We start from the raw sequence: 26,173 nt of genomic DNA, 5'->3' as shown, positions 1-26,173 counted from the left end.
CTGGTGTCTGTTCTGGTGTCGGTGCCGGTGTCCGTGCAGGTGTCTGTGCAGTTGTCCTTTCCGGTGTCCGTGCCGGTGTCCGTTCCGGTCTCCGTGTCCTTGCCAGTGTCAGTGCCAGTCTCCGTGCCGGTGTCCGTTCCGGTGTCCTTACCGATGTCCGTGTCTGTTCTGGTGTCCTTTCCGTTGTCCGTTCTAGTGTCCGTTCCGGTTTCCGTGTCCTTGCCAGTGTCAGTGTCCATGTCGGTCTCCGTGCCGGTGTCCGTTCCGGTGTCCTTGCCAATGTCCGTGTCTGTTCTGGTGTCCGTTCCATTGTCCGTTCCAGTGTCCGTTCCGGTGTCCATGCCGATGTCCATGTCTGTTCCAGTGTCCTTTCCGGTGTCCGTGCAAGTGTCAGTGCCGCTGTCCGTGCAAGTGTCCGTTCCGGTGTCCGTTCCGGTGTCCGTTCCGGTGTCCGTGTCCGTTCCGGTGTCCTTTTCGGTGTCGGTGTCCGTGCAAGTGTGCGTTCCGGTGTCCGTGTCCATTCCGGTGTCCGTGCAAGTGTCTGTTCCGGTGTCCGTGTCCGTTCCGGTGTCCTTTCCGGTGTCAGTGTCCATTCCGGTGTCCGTGCAAGTGTCCGTTCCGGTGTCCGTACTCGTTCCTGTGTCCGTGCCGGTGTCTGTGCAGGTGTCCTTTCGGACACTGGTATGGACACCGGCACAGAATGGACACCGCGGCACCGACACTGGTACGGAAGTATCCTGTATATTTCAGCTGGCATCGACACATCAATATTAATCATTTTGTTAATCGCCTGCTGTTGTTAAGGGCTGTTGAATTTGTTATTCATGGGGCTGTGGCCCAGTATCCTGCGTTTCCTTTGGGGCTGTTAGCTGAGAGTGTGGTGAAGGTGAATCAGGCAGGATGAGTGAGTCGAGGAGTGTTGTGAGGCCACTGGAACGTGCCTGGATGTTACCACAGGCTGAATGTAATTTTCTAAATCACTCATGTGTACACACACTCACACACATTCACACACACACACACACACACACACACACACACACACACACACACACACACACACACACACACACACACTCTGTCTTTCCTACTCTCTCTCTCTCGTTGCGTTCTCCTAGTGTTTCCCTCACACAGCCATTTCTCTTAATCAGAACAGGGAATAGGCACTGTTTGAGAGAAATCCATGATTGAGTGTGATGATAAAATATTTTAATTACTTAAGAAGCTAACAGCTGACTTGAAGTTGTTCTCTATGCCATGATAGAAAGTCTATCTGCTTACAGTTCTTAAAGACAGCACTGTATTGTTGTGTCTCAAATATGGGCATTATAGGCAAATTAATTCTTAATTAATCAAGTAATTCCTTTATTGACACAGATGGGGAGTGGACTGAATTGATGACATTTCTTTCCATAAAGTAGATAATCAAGTTTTTCAACTCCCATGTCATGGTTACAACTAAATGCAGTGGAGCTTGTAAGCTCCTTCCAAACTTTGCAGTTGGCTGGAATTTATTGATATAGCCAACAGTGATGATGCCATTGGTCTTGTATTGCAAGCATATTTAACTATTTATATAGCCATTTTTACTGCACAGTGACTGTGTGCTGATTGTTATGTGTAGCCGATTGAAAATAAGACACCAATGGCGAGTGTCATGACATTGTCAAGGCTGCTCTGATGCAGCATTTAAATTACATAGAACTTGGCTGAAAAACCTAAGCTTACCTAAAACATCAACATTATTATTTTGCTGTCTTCCATTCACTGTTTTTTTTTCCAGGAAATGTAAAAGTAGTTTATTGTTTATGGGACTTACAGGACAACATTTGTGTGCATGTGAGTGAGTTTTATGTACAATCAGAGAGAGAGAGACCTCTATTTTGAAAGTCTAAACATTTGAACATGTTAAGGAAGTCCTTCTTGAGAGTTTGCAATAAACCTGTCCCTCACCAGTTTCTTTGTGTGGTTTAACCTGAAGGCACTGGCTCCCTGTGCATTTAATGAGGGCTACATTTGCCAGGGAGGGAGCCTACCCAGCAGCCCATGCACTGGGCTGTGTTTGGTCACCGCGTGCCTGTCATATTTTTCTCCATTGTTCTTGCTATCTCTCCTTCATTTGAGAACTGTGGTAACAATGCACTGTCACACTTCTTCTAATGCCACAGGCATGAGCGAATGACATGGTTCTGTGAATCCATGACTTGCTGACTGATCTATTTTAGACCAACTACGTATCAGACAACCAAAAACTCAGCTCACTCAGTTCATTCTCCACCCTCCCAATTAGTTTTTTGTGAGATTTTAGCTTCTATTACACAGCATGAATAACTGCTATCATTATTAATCTCATAATTAAAGGATATTATACAGTCATTTTTAAATGTGAGCTCTTGAAAACCAAATCGCATTTGATTGAATTATGTCTGGGGTGTGGGTGTGCGAATAAATTCAAAGGAACTGAATGGTTATTATTATGAATCTATTATGAGTTTAATAATTAATTTCCCGAATTACCACATTGGGCCTGTTGTGAATTCAACCGTACAATTGTTGCTGATACTGTATATATATATTTTTTTTTTTGCTGGCCATGTTACTGTCAGTCATGTACATCTTTCCACCACAAATTTTTTTTGCCGCTGCAGTTTCCCCTCACAAGCTTCTAACTTATGACCCTGCAGTGACTGGTAAATGCAGGAAAGATGGGCCGTGTCAAGAATTTATTACACAGCAATATTCAGCGTCTGTGAGTATTTATGATGCGTCGTGTGCCAGTGACCTTCTTTTCGTCATAATGCAGCAAAAAGCCAGGCGTAATTGTTGAATAACAAGGTTCAATTGATTTGGAATGAGTCGGTCCCTCTTGGCAACTAGATAGCAGACATTTATCATTGGATGAGCTTTGGGCAGCTGTGTAAGTATATTGAATTCTGGCCTCCTGTCTGCAACGAGCCTCATGGGCCATGTGGATGTTTAGATTTTCAGTCCAAATTTATATCTGCTGCCATGCTGGAGTTTTACCTATGCCCTGAGACATTCTATTATACCTGTTTACAGTCATTGCCAGCCCTACTGTAGAGACCAGAATTAGCTGGTCGACTCGTTGTGTTGGCATGTGAATCCTGTGTTTTGGATTCTGGTCTCCAGGGTTTATGTTCAAGGTTTGTAAGTTCATCAGATTCATCAGCTAGCTTGCTAGTGAACAACATATTTTTACTGGTCCAACAATAACTAAAGTAGGACTAACCACCATAAACTATTGGAATAGTAGGCTACATTAAATATCATGTATATTTTCATTTAAATATCATAAATGACAGTAAAAACACATGTTAAATGTTAAATTTCAAATACATTTTCAACAGTGATAATAATAAGAAATGTTTTTGAGCACCAATATAGCCTAATTTCTGAAGGATCATGTGACACTGAAGACTGGAGTAATAATGCTGAAAATGTTGCCATCACTGGAATAAATTACATTTTAAAATATATTAAAGTAAGTTCCCCTGTAGTCAATAATTGTATCCCTAAAAACTCATATTTGATCACCAAAATTACATATTTAAAAGTTTTTTCCTTGGAAAAAAAATCTTCACGCCTTAAAATAGCTTGAATGTAACTCTACACCCTTGCCTCATTTAGCATACATGGTGCTATGAATATGCAAATTAGCCCCGCCTCCACTCATGCCAGCTCAGAGATCCACTCGTTGACGTCTTAATAGTCTTTAAACGAAACGCGTGAAATTTGACCGCGTCAACACGCACTGTTTGCACAGACATGCACATTCTGGTAGTGTAAGGCGTCAGCTGTCGTCGCGCTACATTAGGCCATCCTTAAAAATATTCTTGTTTGCCGTAACCCGACCGACCCAGTCAATTTAGGTCCGACCCAATTAATTTTTTTTTTCCCTTTTAGTCCGACCGACTTGCCGATTGTAAACTTGCGTTAAGACCGACCGATTTTTTTTTTTACTCTTCAAACAACTAATACAAATGCAATAAAATGATATTAATTATTTATTGTGAATAAATAGGCCTACATAGGCTACAAACGTAGGCTACGCTCTTTCTTTTAAATAAAAACCCGCGGCGTCATCTATGATTATAAGGGCTGTGTAGGCTGTAGGCCTATGCGAAATGAAAGCGAAATCGCGACACTCAGATCCACGAAAAATATGTTTTAGTAGGCTAATTCTATGAATTACACTGCGCAAACCAAAAGTAGGCTAATATACCCACCGGATGAAGAGGGATCGGCTCTCCACAGAACATAATAGCCTATTCATTTTATTTTATTTTTCGTGTTCGCATTTATGAGGAAGAAACAATGTTACGGACGTGACCGCTCTGAAAGCAGCACTACAATTAAAACTTCACAGAGATCTCAAACAGGCATTTAAAACACCAAATATTAAGAATGGGCATATCAAGCAAAATAAAATTCGATGATTGATCGAAAATTGTATCTCTCCCCCCACATGCTCACCTGCAACGCTCCGACAGTAAATTTCTCTGTAGGCTACTGTCTAATAGGCCTGTGTTGTAGCCCGCAGTCATTAAAAAACGATTTAGTTTCATATTCATGTTTAAATAAAATAATATTTATTTTTTTAATTTCATGTTGATTATATGAAAAGTGAATAGCATGAATAAGATAAGATGATCCCGAAAATATCGGAAGACAAATGGAGTGGGCAGACATGATTTTAACCACTTCATTAAGTTTGTTTTTGTAGAAAATCTGTCTTTAAAGTGAATTTCGTTTTGTATTAATTGTATCTTAATTTTGATCAATGTTTCATCAACCAATTTCCTGAATTTAATAAATAAGAGGTAGGCTAAATAAGGCAATATAATCAGGACACGGAGTCGCCGGCGCGTGAACTGGAGCTGGTCTCTTAAATGAACCGAAACTCAGCGTATAAGCTACTTGCCTCACAGACCTGAGACATATATATAGGCCTATATATAAAAAAGCATGAAATGTACACTTTTAAACAAAACAATTCAAAACGAAAGAAAACAGACTCTCTGCTTATGTAATGAAATGTGCATTTCTCTCTGGCGCGTTCACTACTGCGAAGATCGCGTCAGCATCGTCAACTTCATCTTTGACACATCAGAAAACACTTGTTTATTAATAAACAATTGAAATGTCTCCTTGATATATTTGACATACTAATAATCATTACTTTTCCCAGTTCTGACAGCTTAGGCGCGTTATTGGCAGCGCACCCGTTACATGAATAGGCCTATAATATTACCGCTATAATATTAGTCTTTGGTGTTCAGTTTATACAGGTTTTCTAATTGTTATTTAATATATATATATATATATATATATATATATATATATATATATATATATAACTTGGCACGAAGTTCTGGAAAACTGTCAGTGAAGTCCCGATATGCAAATTTGACCAAAATTGTACTTTTTTTTTTTACATCGAATCTCCCAAAAAAAAATTTTAGACTGACCTACCGACCTTTTTTTTTTTTTTTTTTTTTTGCTGTTACGGCAAACTAAAATATTTTTAAGGATGGCCTTAGTACGTGTAAAGACGCACAGTTTTACCATGTTAAGACGACCAATTTGAACGTGTTTCTCAACGCGCACATTCTGGCCATGTTAGAACTTGTAATATTTTTTTAAAGCAGACTTACCTTTATGTTTACCCACATATTACCACATTACTAGTTTAGTGTGGCAGAGTCCTGCAACGGGTCGGGTACCCGCATAAAAGTGGCTAAAACGGGTGGATTGTGACATTCCTAAAATTCACGGGCGGGGACGCGGGTGGATAATGTACTCCTTGCGGGCGGGTAGCGGATGAAAAATATGTGCAATATTTGTATGTCTAAATTACCATTACACATACGCAAATATGTGTTTTAGTCAGGCCATCCTTAAAAATATTCTTGTTTGCCGTAACCCGACCGACCCTGACGATTTAGGACCGACCCAATTATTTTTTCCCCCTTTTTAGTCCGACCGACTTGCCGGTTGTAAACAATTGTGTTAAGACCGACCGATTTTTTTTTTTTACTCTTCTAACAACTAATACAAATGCAATAAAATGATATTAATTATATTTTAGTAAGTATTGTGTATATAAATTGCCAATATATAGGCCTACATACAAACATATACGGTCTTTCTTTTAAATAAAAACCGGTGGCGTCATCTATGATTATAAGGGCTGTAGGCTATATGCGAAATGAAACCGAAATCGCGACACTCAGGGCCACGAACCTACAATTAAAACTTTCACAGAGATCTCAAACAGGCATTAAAAACACTAAATATTAAGAATTGGCATATCAAGCAAAATAATATTCGATGATTGATCGAAAATCGTATCTCCCCCTCCACATGCTCACCGGCAATGCTCCGACATTAAATTTCTCTGTACTGTATGTGTTGTAGCCCTGTCATTAAAAACGATTTAGTTTCATATTCATGTTTAAATAAAAAAAAAAAAAATTTATTTCATGTTGATTATGAAAAGTGAAAAGCATGAATAAGATAAGATGATCCCGAATATCGGGAGACAAATGCAGTGGGCAGACATGATTTTGACCATTTCATTAAGTTTGTTTTTGTAGAAAGCCTTTCTTTAAAGTGAATTTCATTTCGTTCGTATTAATTGTATCTTAATTTTAATCAATGTTTCATCAACCAATTTCCTGGATTTAATAAATAAGGTAAATATAGCAGGCAATCTTGACACGGAGGCGCGGGCGCATGAACTTGAGGCTCGTCTCTTAAATGAACCGAAACTCAGCGTAAGCTACTTGCCTCACAGACCTGAGAAATAGAAAGCATGAAATGTGTACTTTTAAACAAAACAATTCAAAATAAAAGAAAACAGACTGCTCTCTGCTTATGCAGGCACGTTCAGGCTACTGCGAAGATCGTGAGTCAGTCAGCATCGTCAACTTCAACTTTGACACAGAAAACACTTGTTTATTAATAAACAATTGAAATGTCTCCTTGATATATTTGACATATTAATAATCATTACTTTTCCCAGTTCTTTGTGACAGCTTTTAGGTGCGTTATTGGCAGCGCACCCTTACATGTTACATGAATGCGTCCCCACCGCTCAATAGATTTTAGCTTGTGTGTGATTTATTGCGGGCACGGGTCGGGTAACGGGCCAAATATTAACGGGTCTGGGCGGGTGCGGATTTAATTTTGATATTATCACGGGTAACGGGTCAGATCTGGTGCTGAACTTTGCGGGTACGGGCGGGGGCGGGTCTCCAAAAATGGACCTGTGCAGGACTCTGTAGTGTGGCCTTGTTTTACTGATATCTTAAGTGCTAGAGTAAATTAATAAATGTTACATTGTAAATTAAGTAAAATCTATGTCCATTTTATACATTATAATTTATCTATATGGGTTATTAAATGTTTGTTTTAAGTTATTGGCCTATCATTTTCAAAAGTAGGCTATATAACTTACACAGCATATTATAACTGAACACACACACACACACACACACACACACACACACACACACACACACACACACACACACACACACACACACACATAACTTTATTCACTTTCACATAGGCTAATAATGTTTATCTAATTTGGTGTTCAACCCAAAACCTTTTATTATCATATTTTTTTGTCAGAGCTGTTGAGTAAACAAATAAAATAAAAGTCAAATTAGACAGCAGGTTAAGCTATGTCCTCAGAACAAGAGTAAAGTGTCTGATTTATCGGTAAAAGCCAATAGCCAACTGGATAGAAACAAACTTCTTAAAATTAATTTTCACTTTGTGAATCACAAGTGGTGATAAATGTTTTTAAAGTCTAAAAACTGTAACTGTTTTAAACACAAATGGAGTTCTGCTATGACCCTATAGTTTGTTTGTGCTGTTCTGTCTCTGTGTTGTTTACAATAAACATTGTCTTGGATGCTGCAGGCTGATGAGTGCTATAATAAAATTAGTACATTATATTTAAAATATGTTTTGATATGTTTTACAGGCTCGACATTTACGCTTGTCCGGGACAAGTGGATTTTTTGAAGGGGCAAGTGAAAGAGAGTTTTACTTGCCCGACCGGACAAATAGCTTGATTAAAACGTCAATAACAAAAAATAACTATTCTGTTTTATTGTAAGTGGCGACTGATAGTGAATACAATAGCCTAATATAATATATAATGTAGGCTACTGACGATAACAAGGTTGTGCGTGCCTAATTTGGAAACAAATGAAATATTCTAAATGTGGAGTTTTTATATTTATAACATATGATACAGTTAGAGTACCATCAAGATTGAAAATGTGACACTGATTTCATATTACAGTTCAATAAACAAGTAATTAATATTAAGTCACTTGAATTTAAGACACAATATTGCCATTTTTTGTTCTGTTTCAGCAGTGAAAATAGTTCATATGAACTATTGAAAAAAGATCATAGAAGAACCACAGCACATCTCAAAGGAAAACTCAACTGTGTTTCATTACCGAATGATTCAGTGTTTTGAACAAATCGGTTGAGTCAACGATTCAGTGAATTCCAATTAATTTACAACTGCCTCATTCCTGAATGAATCAGCCGTTTGAATGAATCGTTTGAATAAATGACTCAATAACTCTCTCATTAAGATGGTCTCCTGCCGCCTCCTACTGTTGGTTTAGTTGCGTGTTTAAAAGTCATTCTTTCTTATTTGTATTTTGAAAAAATATTTAAAATAATCTCATTACATTATTTAATGCAGTTTAATTTGCCCTTTAGCATCTTATTATTCTATTTTAATTTATTGATCAAATTTAAGAATTTTTTAATGAAAGATGAAGCATATATTTAAAACGATTATGGAAAAATGCCCTTTATAAAGGTTAAAATATCATAAATTTGCCGATTTATATATGTCAAGGCTGACTGAACAGTGATGAGAAAATTGATTCGGAATAAATTATATTTACAACATACACACAAAAAAAGTCTAATTGTTTTTCCTGGACAAACAAATGTTTTTACTCGGACAAGTGAATGATCCACCGAAGGACAATCAAATGAAAAGGCTTAATGTTGAGCCCTGGTATATTTTTTTTATTATTATTCATATATTTACCCATAAACTTGTCTTTAGGAAGCCATAAGTTATAGTGGTAAGAATAACTTTGTGAAACTTTTGGGGGTGGTGGTTTCCCAGACAGGGTTTAAATTAAGACAGGAGTATGCCTTAATCTAGTTAATCGTGCATGTCTTTTCTTTTATTCCACAGCCGATGTGTGCATTTTTTTATTGCTTGCATTAAAATAATTTTCTCTTGTTTTGTTTTTTAATTGCAGTCTTTTTCTTCTGCCATTCATGCTTATCAGCTCCATGCAATCTTAAGCTTTTCTTGGTTCAGCTGCACAGTCTGAAAAGGTTTTTTGAAAGTTTGCTAAAATAAAAGAGCCATTCTAAGAGCCATGGTTTAAGCTGTTGACTTTTCTACCTTGAGAAAGAACGTTAAATGAATATCTTAAAAGGGCATGACAAATCATGACATAAGACTGACATCACTCACAACGTAACTCGCGAGCCACATGATTTTGCCAAAGAGCCAGGTGTGGCTCGCGAGCCATAGGTTCCCAACCACTGGTGTACACAAATCAATAGATTAAATTGCGTGACCATTTCACGAACTGCCGTGAGACTGGGCTGGTCTGACAGGGTGGGGGGCGTGGCATCACGATGGTGGATCTCCATCGTGATGTCGTTCAGCCATCACCGTCCATCGGCACAACCCTATGAGGGATAATGCATTACCGGTAGTTACGTTGTGAGTGATGTCAGTCTTACGTCATGATTTGTCATGCCCTTTTAAGTTGTTCGTTTAACGTTCTTTCTCAAGGTAGAAAAGTCAAGAAAAGCAAGGTCTCTCACCCTTTACCAACAAACGATTAAGACGATTTTTTAAGACAATTACAAATTACAATTCCCTTGTTGTACAGCCTACCGAAATTAATGAAAAGTTTATGATAATAATAATATTCAAGTCAAAAGTGCGTGTTCAGTGCTGTTTGCGAGTGTCAGGAGTCACCACAGCAATCAACCACTTACGTGTCTGTGGTAAGTTGTAACCTACAGCTCCTGCACTGGGATTCAAGCAGCTGCAGCTTGTATAAGGTAATGGCGAAATCCATTTTCAGAACAGCAACGAAAATGTAAAAGTAGGTTATATAAACTTTAATATATCCTTTTATTGAAACGGGTTCTTTGCTGTGCAAAGAGACATTTCGAAACATTTCACCCGCTGGTACTTTCACTTTTGCCGCAGAGACCCTTGTAATGTCCTATAAATGTGTTGTATTGATAATCCGCGCAGATTTCAGTTGACGATTCTGTTTAAAGTTATTAATAACAAAACATGAATGAACGAGAAAGAAAAGAGCAGGATGTGCTTTATATTGAAGAGAAATATTAAAAGCGCGATTTTTTTTTTTGAGAGAGCTGAATTCTACTGACAGGATGCTGAGCGCGCGCTCCGAGCGCAACACGGACAAGCATAGTAACCTTTGTCTTCGGTTGCACGCCTAAACGGCCAAATAAACACAGAAATATATCAAAATGCCAGTCAAATATATCAACGACGACGACGATGTCAAAATTCACGCATTTCGTTAAAGATTTTTGTCCCTGATCGCCTTCCATACACATTGTCGTGATTGGTTACAATGTAGTTTGTGACGTCAGAAACACCAGCGACTTCAAACCTTCAACCTTCAAACCAAAGATGTTGACTGTCTTTGGTTCACTGCAGTTTTAAGGAGAAAATACTCAACAATGGTGATGACTTATGATTTTGCACATGGTTTGTCTTAAAGCATATTAAAAACACCACATAGACATATAAACAACATTAAAAGCTTGATTTTAATTTGTAATAATATTTCAGAATATTACTGTTTTTACTGTATTTTTGATCAAATAAATGCAGTCTTGGTGAGCATGATGGTGTGTTTAAAGAAATAGCCTTTTAACTCTGTAGTATAGCTTGGCTTGGTATGATGAATAAAATAGATTTTCCAATCAGTGTTTTCAACAGGAAGGTCCTGTGAGTGCTGGGATTACTCATCTCGTATCACATGGACAGAAAAGCAGCAAGGTCAAGAGGCTTTATGCTCCAAATAAAAAAAATACAACTTTGTTTCGTAGTACAAGACCATTAAAGGTCAGAGTTGCGTTGACTCATGTGACTTTTGAATGAAGCCATGCAGTTTGAGAAGCACACAGAACATCAACCACATGGCCTCATCCCATTCTGCTGATATGCGTCCGTTTCTTATATGCCACCAGAACGTGGCATTAGTCCATCTGCCATTGTGTGACAGCATGCTGCCTACACAGTGATACTGATATTACTTTAGAGTGAGTCGGAGTAGAGCAGGCATCCTTCCATGCATCGCCAGCATATTGCTGTGAGTGTAATCTTTCACTTCTATGAGTGATGATGGCTGTTAAATCTTGGATTTATTTTTATTTTTTTTGTTTTTTTATTTTTTTTTTAGTTCCAGCAGATTGCTTTTAAAATACTAGTATACAAAATTGCCTGGCAATAAATCAATAAGCTAAGGTGTTTTTCCCCCTGAAAGTTGCACTTTCTTTCCAGAGTTTTAGTGTGCATAAGTTGTGTGAATTGGGACTGGCACAGTGAAGGCATTCACAGTATTATTTTGCATCCTACACTTAGGGGTAAAAAGAAGTTCGAAATACCATTGCAGCGATATACTGTTAGCGAACATCCTGACGCCGCCCACACTGCTTGGAGCGGTGTTTAGATGAAAAAGTAAAATGTGCTGAACACTTTCCTCTCGATAACAAAATTAACACAACAAAAATGCTTTATATAAATACAATATAGGTAAGTCAAAATGCGGTTGACAACTTATATTAATGTTATATATCATATCGTCCGGCCCTAAAACTTGTATAGTTTTTGTCAGTGTTTATTTAAAAACGTCCAATTTTGCTTAATATACAATGGTAAATATTTAATTGATGAGTTGTCAATACAATATATAACAATACAATATATATAGGGTATGATTTTACGCCAAAATTCAGCATATTGACACAAAATGATAACTGCAAATCCACCTTTCGCTGCCTGGAGTCCAGTTGTTTCTATGAATTGCAGCAATCCATTTGCTTATCTTTTCTGTTAAAATACCTCAGATTTCTTGTGAAATCTATTTTTACAGTCAATCTCAAAGCTCTTTCCCGTTTTAGATGAGTTTTGTGTGTTTTTCGCGGCATTCACTCGGAAAACCAATGCTGCCGCTCAGTCTTTTTGCCACTCCAGCCGACGGTGACGTCACACGCATACCCTCTTGGTGCAGGTAGGATGTCACTTTAACATCACACTGGTTCCCTCGACAAAAACCCAATAGGATGAGCTTAAAAAGAGCAACCTCTGAGCAATAAAATATTCCCATAATGGAGTCTTGATAAAGATTGCAGCAAGACAAGAGATGTTACATGTTTCTTCTACCACATTCTCAGTTTTGACTCTTTGTCTCTCAAATATTTCTCATGTCTCATTTGCGTCTACTTTTATTTCTCCTAAGTATTTTTCAAGACATGTAACAGCTTTAAAAAATCACGAGTGGGGTAATACTGATGTATTTTACGCCAGAGAATAAAATGTGAAAATTATTTTGAGGTTGTGTTCACCACAAACCTTATTTCAGCCATTTAACTAAAAACTCAAAAAACCCATTGACTTCGGAAAAAAGTCTAAATGCTAAAATGCTAACTCTTTTCTGCTGTTTGGCTTACAAAGTGATGTAATACCTGCACCTCTCTATTACGCAATAGCCTCGGACTAATGGCAGTTCGAAGGTGTTTTTTTCGATATCACTTGAAGTATATAGGGGTCTTAATCCTCCCTTTGGAGTTGGTGGACCCCTGGCGCTCAGCAACGAGATGAAGAGCAGGCTTGTTCCTTCGCATGGCCCAGACTGTCTACAGCTGTCACTCATGCAGTCCCGCTCACCTTCCACTGTAAAAGCAAAGTCCTGTTCCTCACTCACTGCTCCTTCTGTTGCCATTAACAGGGCAAGTTCTTTCAGGCGTGAAAAGTCTGCCTGGAAATGCATGTCACTCAATAACCTCAGCGTATAAACCCAAATCCACTGAAGTTATAGTAACGTATAACCAGTCCCCTGACCTCCTTTTACACCTTACAATTTCATATAGACCTTTATAATACAAAATATATGTTTAGAAGATTATCATCACTTACATTTTTTCTGACTGTTCTGAATGAATTGAGTTTTTACATTTATTTTTATTTATCATTATTTATTTTAAAATTAATTGGCTATTGTTGAGCTAGCAAACCAATCAACAATCTATTGAAAAGATAAGAAAAAAAGTAGATTTAAAAAAAAAATATGTTTTACTTTAAGTATATTTAAATTACGCAACTTTACAAACTTTACAAATTTTCTGTTTTTGGATGTACCAATGAACACAAGAGTCTCCATAGACTCCCGAAATCTGAGCCACTGAGGACACAGTAGATGAATATAATTTATGAAGAAAATTTGCCTATAGTAGTAGTAGTAGGTAGTCCTATATGTTTGTGCAAATCATTTTATGCCAGACTGCTTCGCAAACGAATGCCAGTTAAAATGCTGGATTTGCACAAAGGTTGATTCTGAAATTGGTTGATACCAACTGTTCGTGCTCAAACTTCATATCCAAAACAAGCAAGTATCGGACTTCATGTTTTGTGAATGTTTCCAAATAGCGTTTGTGAATGTGCTTGTTAGCATGCTGTTTGGCCAATGTGGCCAAAGATGATTATATCAATTATAACCATAATTAAACAAAATGATACCTGTCCTATCTCCATGCAGCATTCTCTGGCTCTGTAGGCATCCTACTACAGTTCCCACATGAGCACCTGTACAACAGTTTATAGATGATCATAACGGAACATGCTAATCAATAAGTTGAATAAAGTTAACTCCACAACTACTACATAAATTCATCAACTAACCATTCAGAAACATCCTGTTGAATTCTAAAAGTTACTTCTTGAGTCTCTCCATCAGTGTCCGACTCCGTTTCGAACATATAAGGCTGAACATCGCTACTGACAATTTCTGACATTTTGGCTGCGTGAGATTCTGCAGTTTTCGGAGTATCCGAAACACAAGCTGTAAAGGCTCCACCCTCTTTTGGAAAGGGGGTGGGGAGCAGCAGCTCATTTGCATTTAAAGCTACACACACGAAAACGGCTTGTTTTTGCTCACACCCAAATGGGGCAAATTGGACATTCTGTAAGAAATTATCTGTGGGGCATTTTGAGCTGAAACTTCACAGACACATTCTGGGGACACCAGAGATTTACATTACATCTTGTAAAAAGGGGTCCCCTTTGACCTAACTACTTTTTCTGTGCTTTTAAACCTCTGCACATGGCCATCTTTCACGTGTGATCTGAATGTATGTATGAATCATGGTATCCTGAAGCAATTGTGCTGTTTATGTTACCCGCCCCCACCCCTCTGATTGGCATAGTGCTGAGATGCAGGAATAATCCAATCAAGGCAAGAGAATGCACATCAACATCTGTCTAATCCCATTCTGAATGGGGATTAGGTAGATAGCACACTTTGAGCAGCATGCAGTAATATGATGCAGTGGCTGGCCAGACCTCTTGGACCTATGGTTTCAGGTAGACCATCTAAGAATGGGATACATATTGCAGTGATGGAAACAGAGACGATCAGTGGCTTATCTGAAATCCAAACAGTGGCCATATGAGAGGCCTCTCTTACTTTGGCCTTTAGGGTGAGTGGTGGAAATGCCAGGAGTCTGCGTGTCTGTAAGCGCATGCCTCGTCTGCACCCCACTTATCTGATAAAGAAGCTGGACAGACGCCCACTTTTAAGGTCAGCCGGAAGATCACACTGCGACCCTGCTGCGCTGCACTACTTTTGTCATGGTGGTTTTCCTTTGAATCTATCACTGCTGATATGGTTCCCATGATGACAGAGCCAGACAATATCATCTATAGACTTGATTTGCCATTTTTACTTTATTTATATTTGAATAGTTTCTTTGGGTGAATTGTCCTTTATTTGAGAGCTTCATAAACACTTGTTTATGTTTATAGCTGAACACTGCATGCTCTCTGTTGGGTTGCCTACGCAATGTAAAGGCAAGGCAGTATCAAGAAAAGGGCCACAGTTTTGATACCGTGAACATCCAACATGACAGATCTAGAACAGGGTTTTCTAACTGTCTTATGTAGCCCCACAGCCACATCCGTAAGACACAGTATGCATTCATTGCAGCCAAACCAGAAATGTGCTCCATACACTGGTTAGTGAATACCATCCTGAATGATCATTAAAGTTATTAAAATGGCCCTTAATACAATAATTCACTTAACACAAATCACTAAAATCAATAATGTGGGTGAATAATATACTTGAGCTTCCTCTCAAATGGAAGCAGTTTGGGAAATAGTGTTGGGAAATGATATAATTTATTTTTTCATTCATTTATTTTCACACTTTTTGTAAATTCTTTTTTAAAAAATGAAATCTTTTAACGGCCCTAATTTCTTTTTTAAATAAATTTTGTTTTATAGATTTATATCTAGTTCAGTCATGAAACTCTAGAGGGCTGATTGTTCCTTTACATGCAATCTCCAAGCGATCACATCATTGCTGATTGGCCTCTGCTGATCCTGCTATCAGGGAGATTGCTTGCTCAATATTCAAATAGTCTGATTCAGTGTTTGCTTTAGGCTAGTCCAGCTGCACAATCATATTTCCTCTAAAACCCTCCACCTCCCCTAGCTCCACCTGTCTATATCTGATACGGTATTTATGTATATCTCTTCACGCAGCAGCAGCATGTCTGTGTATCTATTGGCAGCAGCAGTAGCGGCAATAATCAACAGCAGCAGCTCTGTAGAAGATCTAGTCCACCAAGACCAAATACATTAAATGGGTCATGTGTTCGCTATATGCATGGTTGCTTCCTGGTTTGCGATAATCTAGCTTGGGCATTTCTGATACTGTCAGCTGTCAAGATGTCAATCGTGGAGCGCAGATAAACTGATCATCTCTTCCTCTTTTCTACTAGTTATTGCAAGAAATAAACATGAATGAACATCAGAAGATACTAGTGCTGTGCCTGTGCAAAATCAGTTTTTTTGTGTGTTTTTAGTCATTTGGTTTGGTGTGTTTGAGTGCTCATTGTTACAATTACACAGCAAAAGTTCAGTGACATTTTTATTTGTGCATGGTAGAAAGCAAATACTGATACTGACATAATGACATACAATAAATATGGAAAATTGAACTAAATGGTTGCAAAACAATTTATAATGGTGATATTAGGTGACATGTATTTGGGTATCTGTGTACAGGTAGCAGGAGTTAAGATTAGATGAGATTAGATTTACATTAGTTTCAACTTTGTTGTCATTGTGTAGATTACAATTATAGAGACAATGAAAGGCAGTTTTAACCAGAAGTGCAAAAATGCAGAAAAGTGCAATGTGAACAGTATCGACAGGTAGTGCAGTATAAGCCGTATATGACATATAGTGCAGTGTAGACAGTAGTATACCGTTAATGAAGTGGTATGGTGTAGAATAAGGATATGGGGATTTGCCGTCACGTTCGGTAAGAGGAGAGTTAACCTCGTTTAAGCCTGCATAGCCTACATGAGCTATCCTGTTGAATAGGCAGGGCAACTATTTAACATAGCATATTCAACATCACATAGTTACAGGCTAACTTCAGCACGCATGACAAAAACTTAGCATTGAGACCAGGCTATGCTTGAGCAAACAGTTTGTGAATAGGCTACTACAAATGATGGCCGTGAAAGAGACTGTGAATGTATTGAATAGAATATGTTTAGTTGGTGAATAGCATAGGCTACTATTACACAGTAGCGATAACGTTAAGCGCACCAGAATAAAATATAATATTCAGAAGTAAACAGTGTAGCTGACTTACAGATTCAGTTAACATCCACAAATGAATAAGCGCGACGATTCAGGGAGCAGGCTACACAGTGAACTCCGAAAAAACGCTACTTAAGCTCCGCTGCTTTCTTCGACCCTCTCTGTCTCTGGTCCTGCTCTGTACTCACTCAGTGTGCAGTGTGAGAGGGGAGGTGGCCAGCGGCTAGAGCGGCAAAAGCCAATGTGTGCTTCTTTTACCGATATGTTTAACGATATCTTTTGCATTTCTAATCCAAATAACGTCAAACTTGGCACTGCACTTACTCATGCCCGTAGCAAGACACCTGTCAAGTTTGAAATTCATCGGGCTAATGGTTCGAGAGATATACGAATAACAGACACATAGACAGACAGAAAGACATTCCTGTAATTTATAGATAGATGTTGAGAGATATACCAACTTACTGAAATGTATCATGTCTCGTTATCACTCAATCATGTTAAAAAGGTTGAAATTTACTTCTGCGTCTGATGTTCATTAAAGCTGTAAGCTGCCTGTTAAGTTGGGCAAAAGAAAGCAATAAAGAAAGAACAGATAGGCAATTTTATAAGTGAACCAACATCAAATAACAATATAGACGTACGAGTGGAGTATCACAGCTTTTAAACCGAAAGAGCAACATATCTTGTGTAGAAAGGGATTGATCCATTTATTTAAGATCCATTTCTTTTATTGTTGGCCAACAGTGGAGAAAGTGTTTAAACTGATGGTCAAATTGAATTTTGCTGAGGAACACTGAAGGACGCAACAGTACTGTTCTCAAAATGCTGAAATTTAAACGTTTTACATTTAAACAAAGAAATTGATGCTAGGCCTGAATATTTAACTGACCATATTCTGATTATAAACTAAGTATTACACTATTGATACTGTTAAAGCTACATCGGAAAATTGAAGATACCGCCACACCAATAAGTGACTTTTCTCCGGAAGTTTTCCAGTTGGCTTATATTATTGTGGAAGTTTGTAAGGATGTTCCATGCATATTGCGGATTTAGAAATCAAATCTTCCTTGATTTTTTTTTTTCTTTTTTTTTTGACATGCAAAAGGTCATTGTACTATTAAAACATCCTGTAAGTTTTAGAACTCAAAACTTATTTGTTAGTCCAAACAAATAAGTCCAATTTGTTAGTCCAATTTTTAAAGCTTGTATTGAAACCAAGCTCCGAAAATGACTACAAAAGTCTGCATCTGCAGAATCAAATTAACGACTACTTCTGCATCATTGCATCTTTGGCCCCGCCCACTGGCGCGTTATTGAGAAGAGTGATCCTGTATCTCTCTCAAAATAGTTGTCATGACTGAAATAAATTTAATTGAAAATATTTTTATTCTTGATTTTATTTTATTTTTTTACAATTGCTATTCATTGTATAGTATTGTAATCATTTGACAGCTCTAATATTTTTAAAGTCATAAATGATGGTATAGAGTTATCAAAGCAAAATCAAAAAACTTTCCAAATACCTCCTTGGACCTGTTATGAATTCAGAGTAAGCATGCAGAAATAGACTAGAAGATGTTGATACAGTTCCTTCTACACATTTATATTCAAGCATGTGTTCCACAAACACTAAAAGCTAAAGGCAGTATTGCTGTATTATTCTGATACGAGGGAAGTGCTTCACGTTTACCTTAGTGAACATTTTTTTATGTCACTAAGTCAACGTATCCTTTTTCTTTTACTTGTAAACTCATTGCCTCTAAATTGATTGAAGTTGGCAAGTAGTGTACTATAAAATCATGCTTTGCATACAAACGATCAAAGTGAAAACTGTAGCAGAGAGAATCTGGCAGACAGAGTGGGTGGCAGCCACTCTCAAAGAAATCAATGACAAAACATTGCAAACAAGACTATATGGTTTTGGCGATTTGGGGAAACTTTCTTGGTAAAGAAACAGCCAAGATGATGTAGTGTTCTTAACATCCTGTCAATGAATCTCTGGGGATAGAATAGGTGTGGGTGAATGGAAGTGTGTGTCTGTTCTTGGCTGGATGCCTATCAGGGTCAGAGGGTAAACTACAAGGTATAGGGATTGCTGGGGAAAGTGCAGGGATAGGTCACTCGGTCACTAGGCACCACACTAACCCACAGGCCACAGTAACTCATCATTCACCAACAATCCATTATTATTAGAAGGTGACAGCGTATTTAAAATACCTTTGTGTCACTTGTACTGTTATGAGTGTGTTTGCTTGCGACAGACTGTCATGTTTAGGCTTTGCTTTCCCTGGAACTTTCTGGTGATTTGTTGCAAAGAGGCCAGTGTTGCCATAGCAATTCCTACAGATTTTCCACCTTTTTTCTAGCCAGACTTTTTGAAAGTGAATTTGTTTGAGATTATTGTTGAGTTGGTACCATGAAAAATACACTGAACAAAATTACAAACACAACACTTTTGTTTTTGCCCCCATTTTTCATGAGCTGAACTCAAAGATCTAAGACTTTTTCTATGTACACAAAAGGCTTATTTCTCTCAAATATTGTTCACAAATCTGTCTAAATCTGTGTTAGTGAGCACTTCTCCTTTGACGAGATAATCCATCCACCTCACAGGTGTGGCATATCAAGATGCTGATTAGACAGCATGATTATTGCAGCTGGCCACAATAAAAGGCCACTCTAAAATGTGTAGTTTTATCACAGAGCTGCCAGAGCTGTTGCCCGTGAATTGAATGTTCATTTCTCCACCGTAAGCCGTTTCCAAAGGCGTTTCAGAGAATTTGGCAGTACATCCAACCGGCCTCACAACCGCAGACCACGTGTAACCACACCACATCCAGCATCTTTACCTCCTTGATCATCCTCAACAAAACAAAACCTGTTTTACCTACTGTATTATCTCGGGTTTATAGGTACACGTGAACTCATGCAACAAATAGCTGTAGCATTTAGCATTTAACGTTTTTACTTTAATGCAAGCTAGCAAATGAAGAGCTGCCCTTACAAAAAAGAAGTATACTTCAAATTAATTTTATTAAGTATACTTAAATAAAGTTCAAGTATATTTTAAGTATAGTATAGTAATATCAATGTACTGGTAGTATACTTGTAAGTGTACTATTTCAATACTACTTGGCCCACTAAATTGGCCCACATTTGAATGTATAAAAGTATACTTTTATGTAGGTAAGTTTCATTTAAAAAGCAACATTTTGAAAAAAAAAAGAAAATGGTATTTTTGTCAAAGACTACATCTGGATCAGATTCAGAGCGATGATCTAAACATATGAAGTAGATCACGTCCATAAACACCCCCAAATCTTCACAGTCATTACCTCTTCATGGGTTTAACATTTCATTAGTTTGGCAGTTTTCATTTATATGCTGTTTAATGTTTGATGGTCGCATTATTTTTACATTTGCGTGAGCAATCTTCTATCACTTGTTTCTGCTTCTTCTGAAAACGTGGATAGCCGGAAAATCGGCACAAAAATTTACATACTCAGAATTAGGAACAAATTTGTTTTTGCCAAATAGACTTTTCTGTCAGTATAAGTCAAGTATACTTATACTTTACAATGAAAGTGTTCTATTTTTTGGTTAAATCATAGAGATGTTGTGTTGAGTCATTAGCTTTGACATTAATGTATTTCATCAGCAGTTCAAAATGGGTCCATCCACTGCATATCTTGTTTACAAAACAAAGCAGGGACCAACATAGCTGGGAACAGTCTGTCTGGTTGTAAGGTCACGGAAAGAAAAGCAGACAAAACATTGAGATATTCTAGCCGAGTGTCTGCAGCGGAAGCAGATTCTGCTCTCTCATTGAGAGTTCAGTGAGAGTTCAGAGAGAAAGAGAGAGATTTTATATGGGTTTTCTTTCTCTTTCTTTCTTGCACAGGTACTTCCACGCCATCTACCTGGGCATCAGGAGCAGGCAGAGCGGAGAGAATGACCGTTGGAGGTTTTACTGGAGGATGGTGTACGAGTATGCAGACGTCAGCATGCTCCACCTACTGGCCACGTTCTTGGAGAGCGCCCCTCAGCTAGTGCTCCAGCTCTGTATCATCATACAGACTCACAAGCTCCAGGCTGTGCAAGGTAGCACAACACACACACACACACACTTTTGTTTGTTTTACTATATATTAGTGAGGACTTCTTATAGACTTCCATTGTTTTTCTATCAGACCCGACCCCAACCTCTAAACATAACCCTCACAGAAACCTGAGCAAAACACTAGATTTAAATATAAACATGATTTGACTGATTTATAAACTCATTTAACTAGTGAGTTCCGGCTGTGTGTTCAACAGGTTTCATTATATTAGTGAGGACATTATTGAATAGTGAGGACATTTTGGACACAAACTTACCGTGCCTTTTAAAAACCCATCCTTTTTGGCTAGGCTGGGTGACCATTTAACCACCTTTACCTGGTTTAAGCTGTCTTTTTCAACAGGGATCCCAGTATATTATTATTTTATTATTCTGATATATGTCTTTGTAAGGATGAGGGTAGGACAGTACTGTGTAGAGAGAACATCAGGTTTACTGTCATCCTTCACTCTACACACCTCATCCTGTCTGTATAAGTGATGGATAGGGACAGAGAGTGAGAAAAACTCAACTGCCACTGAACCTTAAAGACTGCTGCAGAGGAGAGAAGTGGAGTGCTTTTTCAAGAGCATTGCCAAAGTGGGTTTTTATTAGGGAGAAAGCAAGTTTTCAAAGCAATACTTTTTTTGTTGGGCCCCCTTTTTGGGGAAAGCACCATTTTTGGGTATTGTGAAAATGAATTAATGGAATTCTGAGAGAATATTTATAACGTTGTTTAGCAATCAACAAAGCACCTTTTGTTCATTGATGTTATAAATCCTGTAGTGTCAGCCACAGTCAATTTACTGACTGTCTGATGCAAGCAGGTCTATAATACCTGGAAAAAGCCATCTATTAAATTTCCCATTCATTTCAATAACAGTTACTCCACTGACATATGACCCTCTGGAAGAATGTGATTTGAAATCTACCATCTTGCTCATGGGCATGTGAGTTCCAGATAGTTTTTTCCCCATTATCACCAGGGTCTGGTTTAAAAAAATTCCTTAAGGTAAGAAACCTTTTGAATGAAATATCAATAAGATTTTTTTGAACGTAAGTTTTTTTTTTAACAACCACTGATCTGTAACTGCCATGTGACTGCACACTCTGGAGATGCAGGAAAGTGACGTCCTGACAAGACTAATTGCCTAAAAACTGAACCGGCCAGCTAAAGGCCAATCACGCTTCAAATTTTTGAAAGAAAAGTAATTACTAAAGCATTGGCTACTCGGCCAACATTTACCCTATATCATTTACCTTGACCAAACCGTATTTATCCCGTATAAGATGTCTTGAAGTGGGGGGCAGGGAAGCTCTTATTATATGCTGACAATGTAATATTGTATTGTAAGTTTTGTCCCTGCCGGAGACCTCTGTCCATACGGCAATCTGTTACAATCATTCATTTTTACCCCTGTGGTCTGATAGAACTTACCACGTCTGGAGGGAGAAGGGTTTAGGTTCTATTCAAAATCTTTATGTTGAGGGGCGGTTTGCATCCTTTAGTCAGTTAAAGGGATAGTTCACCCAAAATTTCTGTACTCTCCATTGACAGCTACACAACTACCACTTAAACGCTTCAAAAAGTTCATAAAGAGATCGTAAAACTAAACCATATGAATTTAGTGGTTTAGTCCAAATTTTCTGAAGAGACTTGATCGCTTTACCTGATGAACAGATTTAATTTAGGCTTTTATTCACATTTAAACATTGATCAGCGAACATAAACAGAAGCTCAACCGAACTTGCATATGACGGTCGAGAACAAACCTCTTTTGTTTGTGCGGAAGCTCAAACATAAAACATGAGAATGAATCTCATTGGTTCTCATTGGCTCCGTTTACCACAACTGACGTGTGAGTTGATGAATGTTTATATGTCAGTCCCTCCAGTTTTTCGCGATTCCGCCATCGCTGAATACAACGCAAAATCAACAAAATGTCGCATTTTTTTGCGATCCTGCATAATTCCTAATTTAACCGCAAAATAATCACAAAAATTAAAAAGACCTCACAAAACATTAAATTATAATCACCCAGTTGAAATATCTCTAGTTTAATTAAAGTTTCAATGCATTTTTACGTGGATACAGATGTTGCGGGAAAAGGGGAAACTCCTTTTCCTGGATTTACTGAAGCCTATAATGTAAAATGCATTTTGCAGCTGCACAGCTAGCACAGTGAGTGTCTGGCTCACTCATTGGCTGTGCTGCGGCAACTGCACATCCAATGGCGCGGGTGCCAATGAGCTAGCATCACGCCATTACACGTCAGAGCCCGCCAAAGGGGCGCAGCCTTAGCCTATATTATTATTTTACTGTCTATGATATCATATTAGTCCCCGAAAAACGCTATTTTAGCAGGTTTAACGACTGAAGCGACAACTTGCCAGGTTACTATAGTGCGGCCGGCTACGCAATACTCGTTCCCTACTCTCAGGGAACTGAGGTTACGATAGTAACCGAGTAGTTCCCTTTCGATCGGTCACTTTGTATTGCGTAGCTATACGCAGTGGGGACGCCATGCAAAACGCTGCACTATAAGTAACTGGTTGCCTACTGCAGCTCAGGACCCCTCAACTCAGGATTTATACATAGTTCTACAGTATAAATTACTACACCTGCTGTTAATATTTACATAGGTCAGGTAGAAAAATTGCCCATAGGTTGTTTTAAAAGCTAATTTGATGAGAATTTTATTAGACCAAAATAAACAAACTATATGCATTTTGTTTGTGATTTGAGTCATGTATGACTATTGTGCATCTGACATAACACTATTATGGTAAATGTGATGCCCTAATTATAAAATATAAAAATCGCAAATTTTTTCACAAATTTCTGGGAATTACCAGTCAAAATCAGTCATTTTGATCGCGAAAATCACACAAAAAAATCGTGAAATCCTGGAGGGACTGATATGTGAATATATAAAAGCCTATATTAAATCTGTTCATTATATCGTGTCTCTTCAGAAAATTTGGACTAAACCACTTAATTCATATGGATTAGTTTTAAGATCTCTTAATGAACTTGAAAGTGAACTAAATTTGTTTGTTTGTTTATTTGAAGTCTGCATCGTAGCCCCCTGTGAGATTTAACAGCCCGTTCTCATCCCAAGGCGTCATATACTGACGCTTTTGACATTTCGTCTACATCGAACGCACATGGCACCCTTTAGCGTCAATATGAGACGCAGATAGATATGGGCCAGAAGGCGCCTCCTAGTGGTCTAACCCTAACCCTACCCCAGACCTAAACCTACCCATAACCGAACAAAGCTCTGTGCGTGTCATATTGACGCTAAAGGGTGCCATGTGCGTTCGATGTAGACGAAATGTCAAAAGCGTCAGTATATGACGCCCTAGGATGAGAATGCGTTGGATTTAAAGTGGCATGAGAGGAAGACCTGTGAGCTGAGCTCTCTGAAGATATGTAGGACAAGTGCTTGGTCACGATGCAGGCCTGCTCAGTCAACAGCACCTGATCCAATTCAAAGTTGTTAACCGCTTACATTACACTAAATAAAATTTTCCCCTCTGTTTCACCAATGTGTGACAGGTGTAAGGTGGTGGAGGATAGTCAGGATACGGCTTCCCGTGCTTTCTGGTTTTGCCCTTTTACTGTCAGGATTTTGGTTTAGCATATTTGACTGGTATTCCAAGGCTAACAAACTTCCACCGGTTGCTGAACTTGCCATCTTTGGCCTTTTGCAGCACACCTCTTGAGTGATTTCTTCAGTGTTTACTGTACAATCATTTACAGGCAGGGACTACTGTGGCATTATTTGTAGGTTTTCATACCCGTTTATTATTGTGGTATCATTGATTACTTAAATGGCATTTTAAAACAAACAAAATGAGGTTCTTGGATAAGAAAACGTGGTTTTGCAGAGCCTGACTTTTAGAAGTGAAGATTATCTGTTATCATGTTTCTCATTGCTAGATTGACATTCAGATTACTTCAGATTGACATTGTGGTGACCTTTCAGTCAGCCCACAATAACCAACACTCATAAAAATGGTCATGTTACCGGAGTTGTTTGTAAATGGCTATTCTGTTGATTTGTGCTTCTGAGCTTTGTGGATTGCAGAACCCTGCCTAGCAGTTAAATCTTCAGTGCCTTTATGTGCTGTCTTATGTTCTTCATAATCTTCCTTAAACAAAAGTGCCCAGGGACTGCCATAATTTTCCCCCATCAAGGCTGAAAAAATGATTTATGAAAGCTGAGGTCCTGAGCTCCTAATGCAACAGAGCTGTGAATATCCTTTTGTTTTGAGCGTGAGGATCTGAGCGTCTGCTCCGTGTGACAGTGGGAGCGGGTCTAGAGGCAGTTTTGCTCGTGGTGTTTGGTAGAGCAGAGCGGAGAGCCTTCTGATGCTCTGAACTCTTTCATCTGAGACTTTCCTTTTGAGATTTGTCGCTCTTGCGCTTACAAGTCAAAAACAACATTGAACAGTGTAAAAATTTAACCCAACAGAACAGTCATAATTCAAAAGCTCAATGTCTTCTAAATAGACTAAACAGCTTGACTACCATTTGATGGCAGTCGGCAGAGGCACAGTGGTGAAATGTAGGGCGCATTTGATTTGTGTTTCTCTTACTCAGGCTGTCCCTTGTTCGCTCTACAAATGCATCCTCCCTAACCTTACCAGTATCTGTCGCAGTAAAACACGCTGTCAGTCAGTAAGGCTGTATCTTTTCTCACTATTTTCCTTTACGTAGCTTGTCTTTGAACCCCTGCCAGAAATAAAATCTCTACCTGCTCACATAAATGGGCCACTCAGCCTAACCATTTCCTGCAACAGTTGAGCATAGGAAAAAGTCTTGCTCATAACATTTACCCAGTGGACTGTTTTGCTTAAAGCTACAGGAAGCAACTCTTTCTTTTTAATTATTCTTCATAATTTTTTTTTTTGTCTGAATGTCATAAACACAAATGTGTCCCCTGTCACACCATTACATTTATTTTCTGTACTGATTATGCATTGATTTTTTTTTTTAGTTAGCCTACTTAAGTTATCATTGAAGCAACATGAGAATCAACTGTAAATTTTAAACAAGGGGTTTCAACAAGGGGTCCTTTAACTGCCTG

The 26,173-nt window shown here is 38.3% G+C and overlaps 1 protein-coding gene across 1 annotated transcript in view; it reads left to right on the top strand.

The window, feature by feature from the left end:
- Positions 1–26,173, top strand: part of xkr4 (XK related 4) — a 59,580-nt gene that overhangs the window by 22,137 nt on the left and 11,270 nt on the right. Inside the window, exon 2 of the mRNA XM_079877537.1 lies at positions 20,880–21,079. Within this exon, the coding sequence (XP_079733663.1) occupies positions 20,880–21,079 (200 nt within the window). The remainder of the gene's footprint in view (positions 1–20,879; positions 21,080–26,173) is intronic.

Source organism: Squalius cephalus (assembly GCF_949319135.1).
Source record: "Squalius cephalus genome assembly, chromosome: 7".
In the NCBI taxonomy this organism is placed as follows: domain Eukaryota; kingdom Metazoa; phylum Chordata; class Actinopteri; order Cypriniformes; family Leuciscidae; genus Squalius; species Squalius cephalus.
This window is presented reverse-complemented; position numbering and strand designations above follow the sequence as displayed.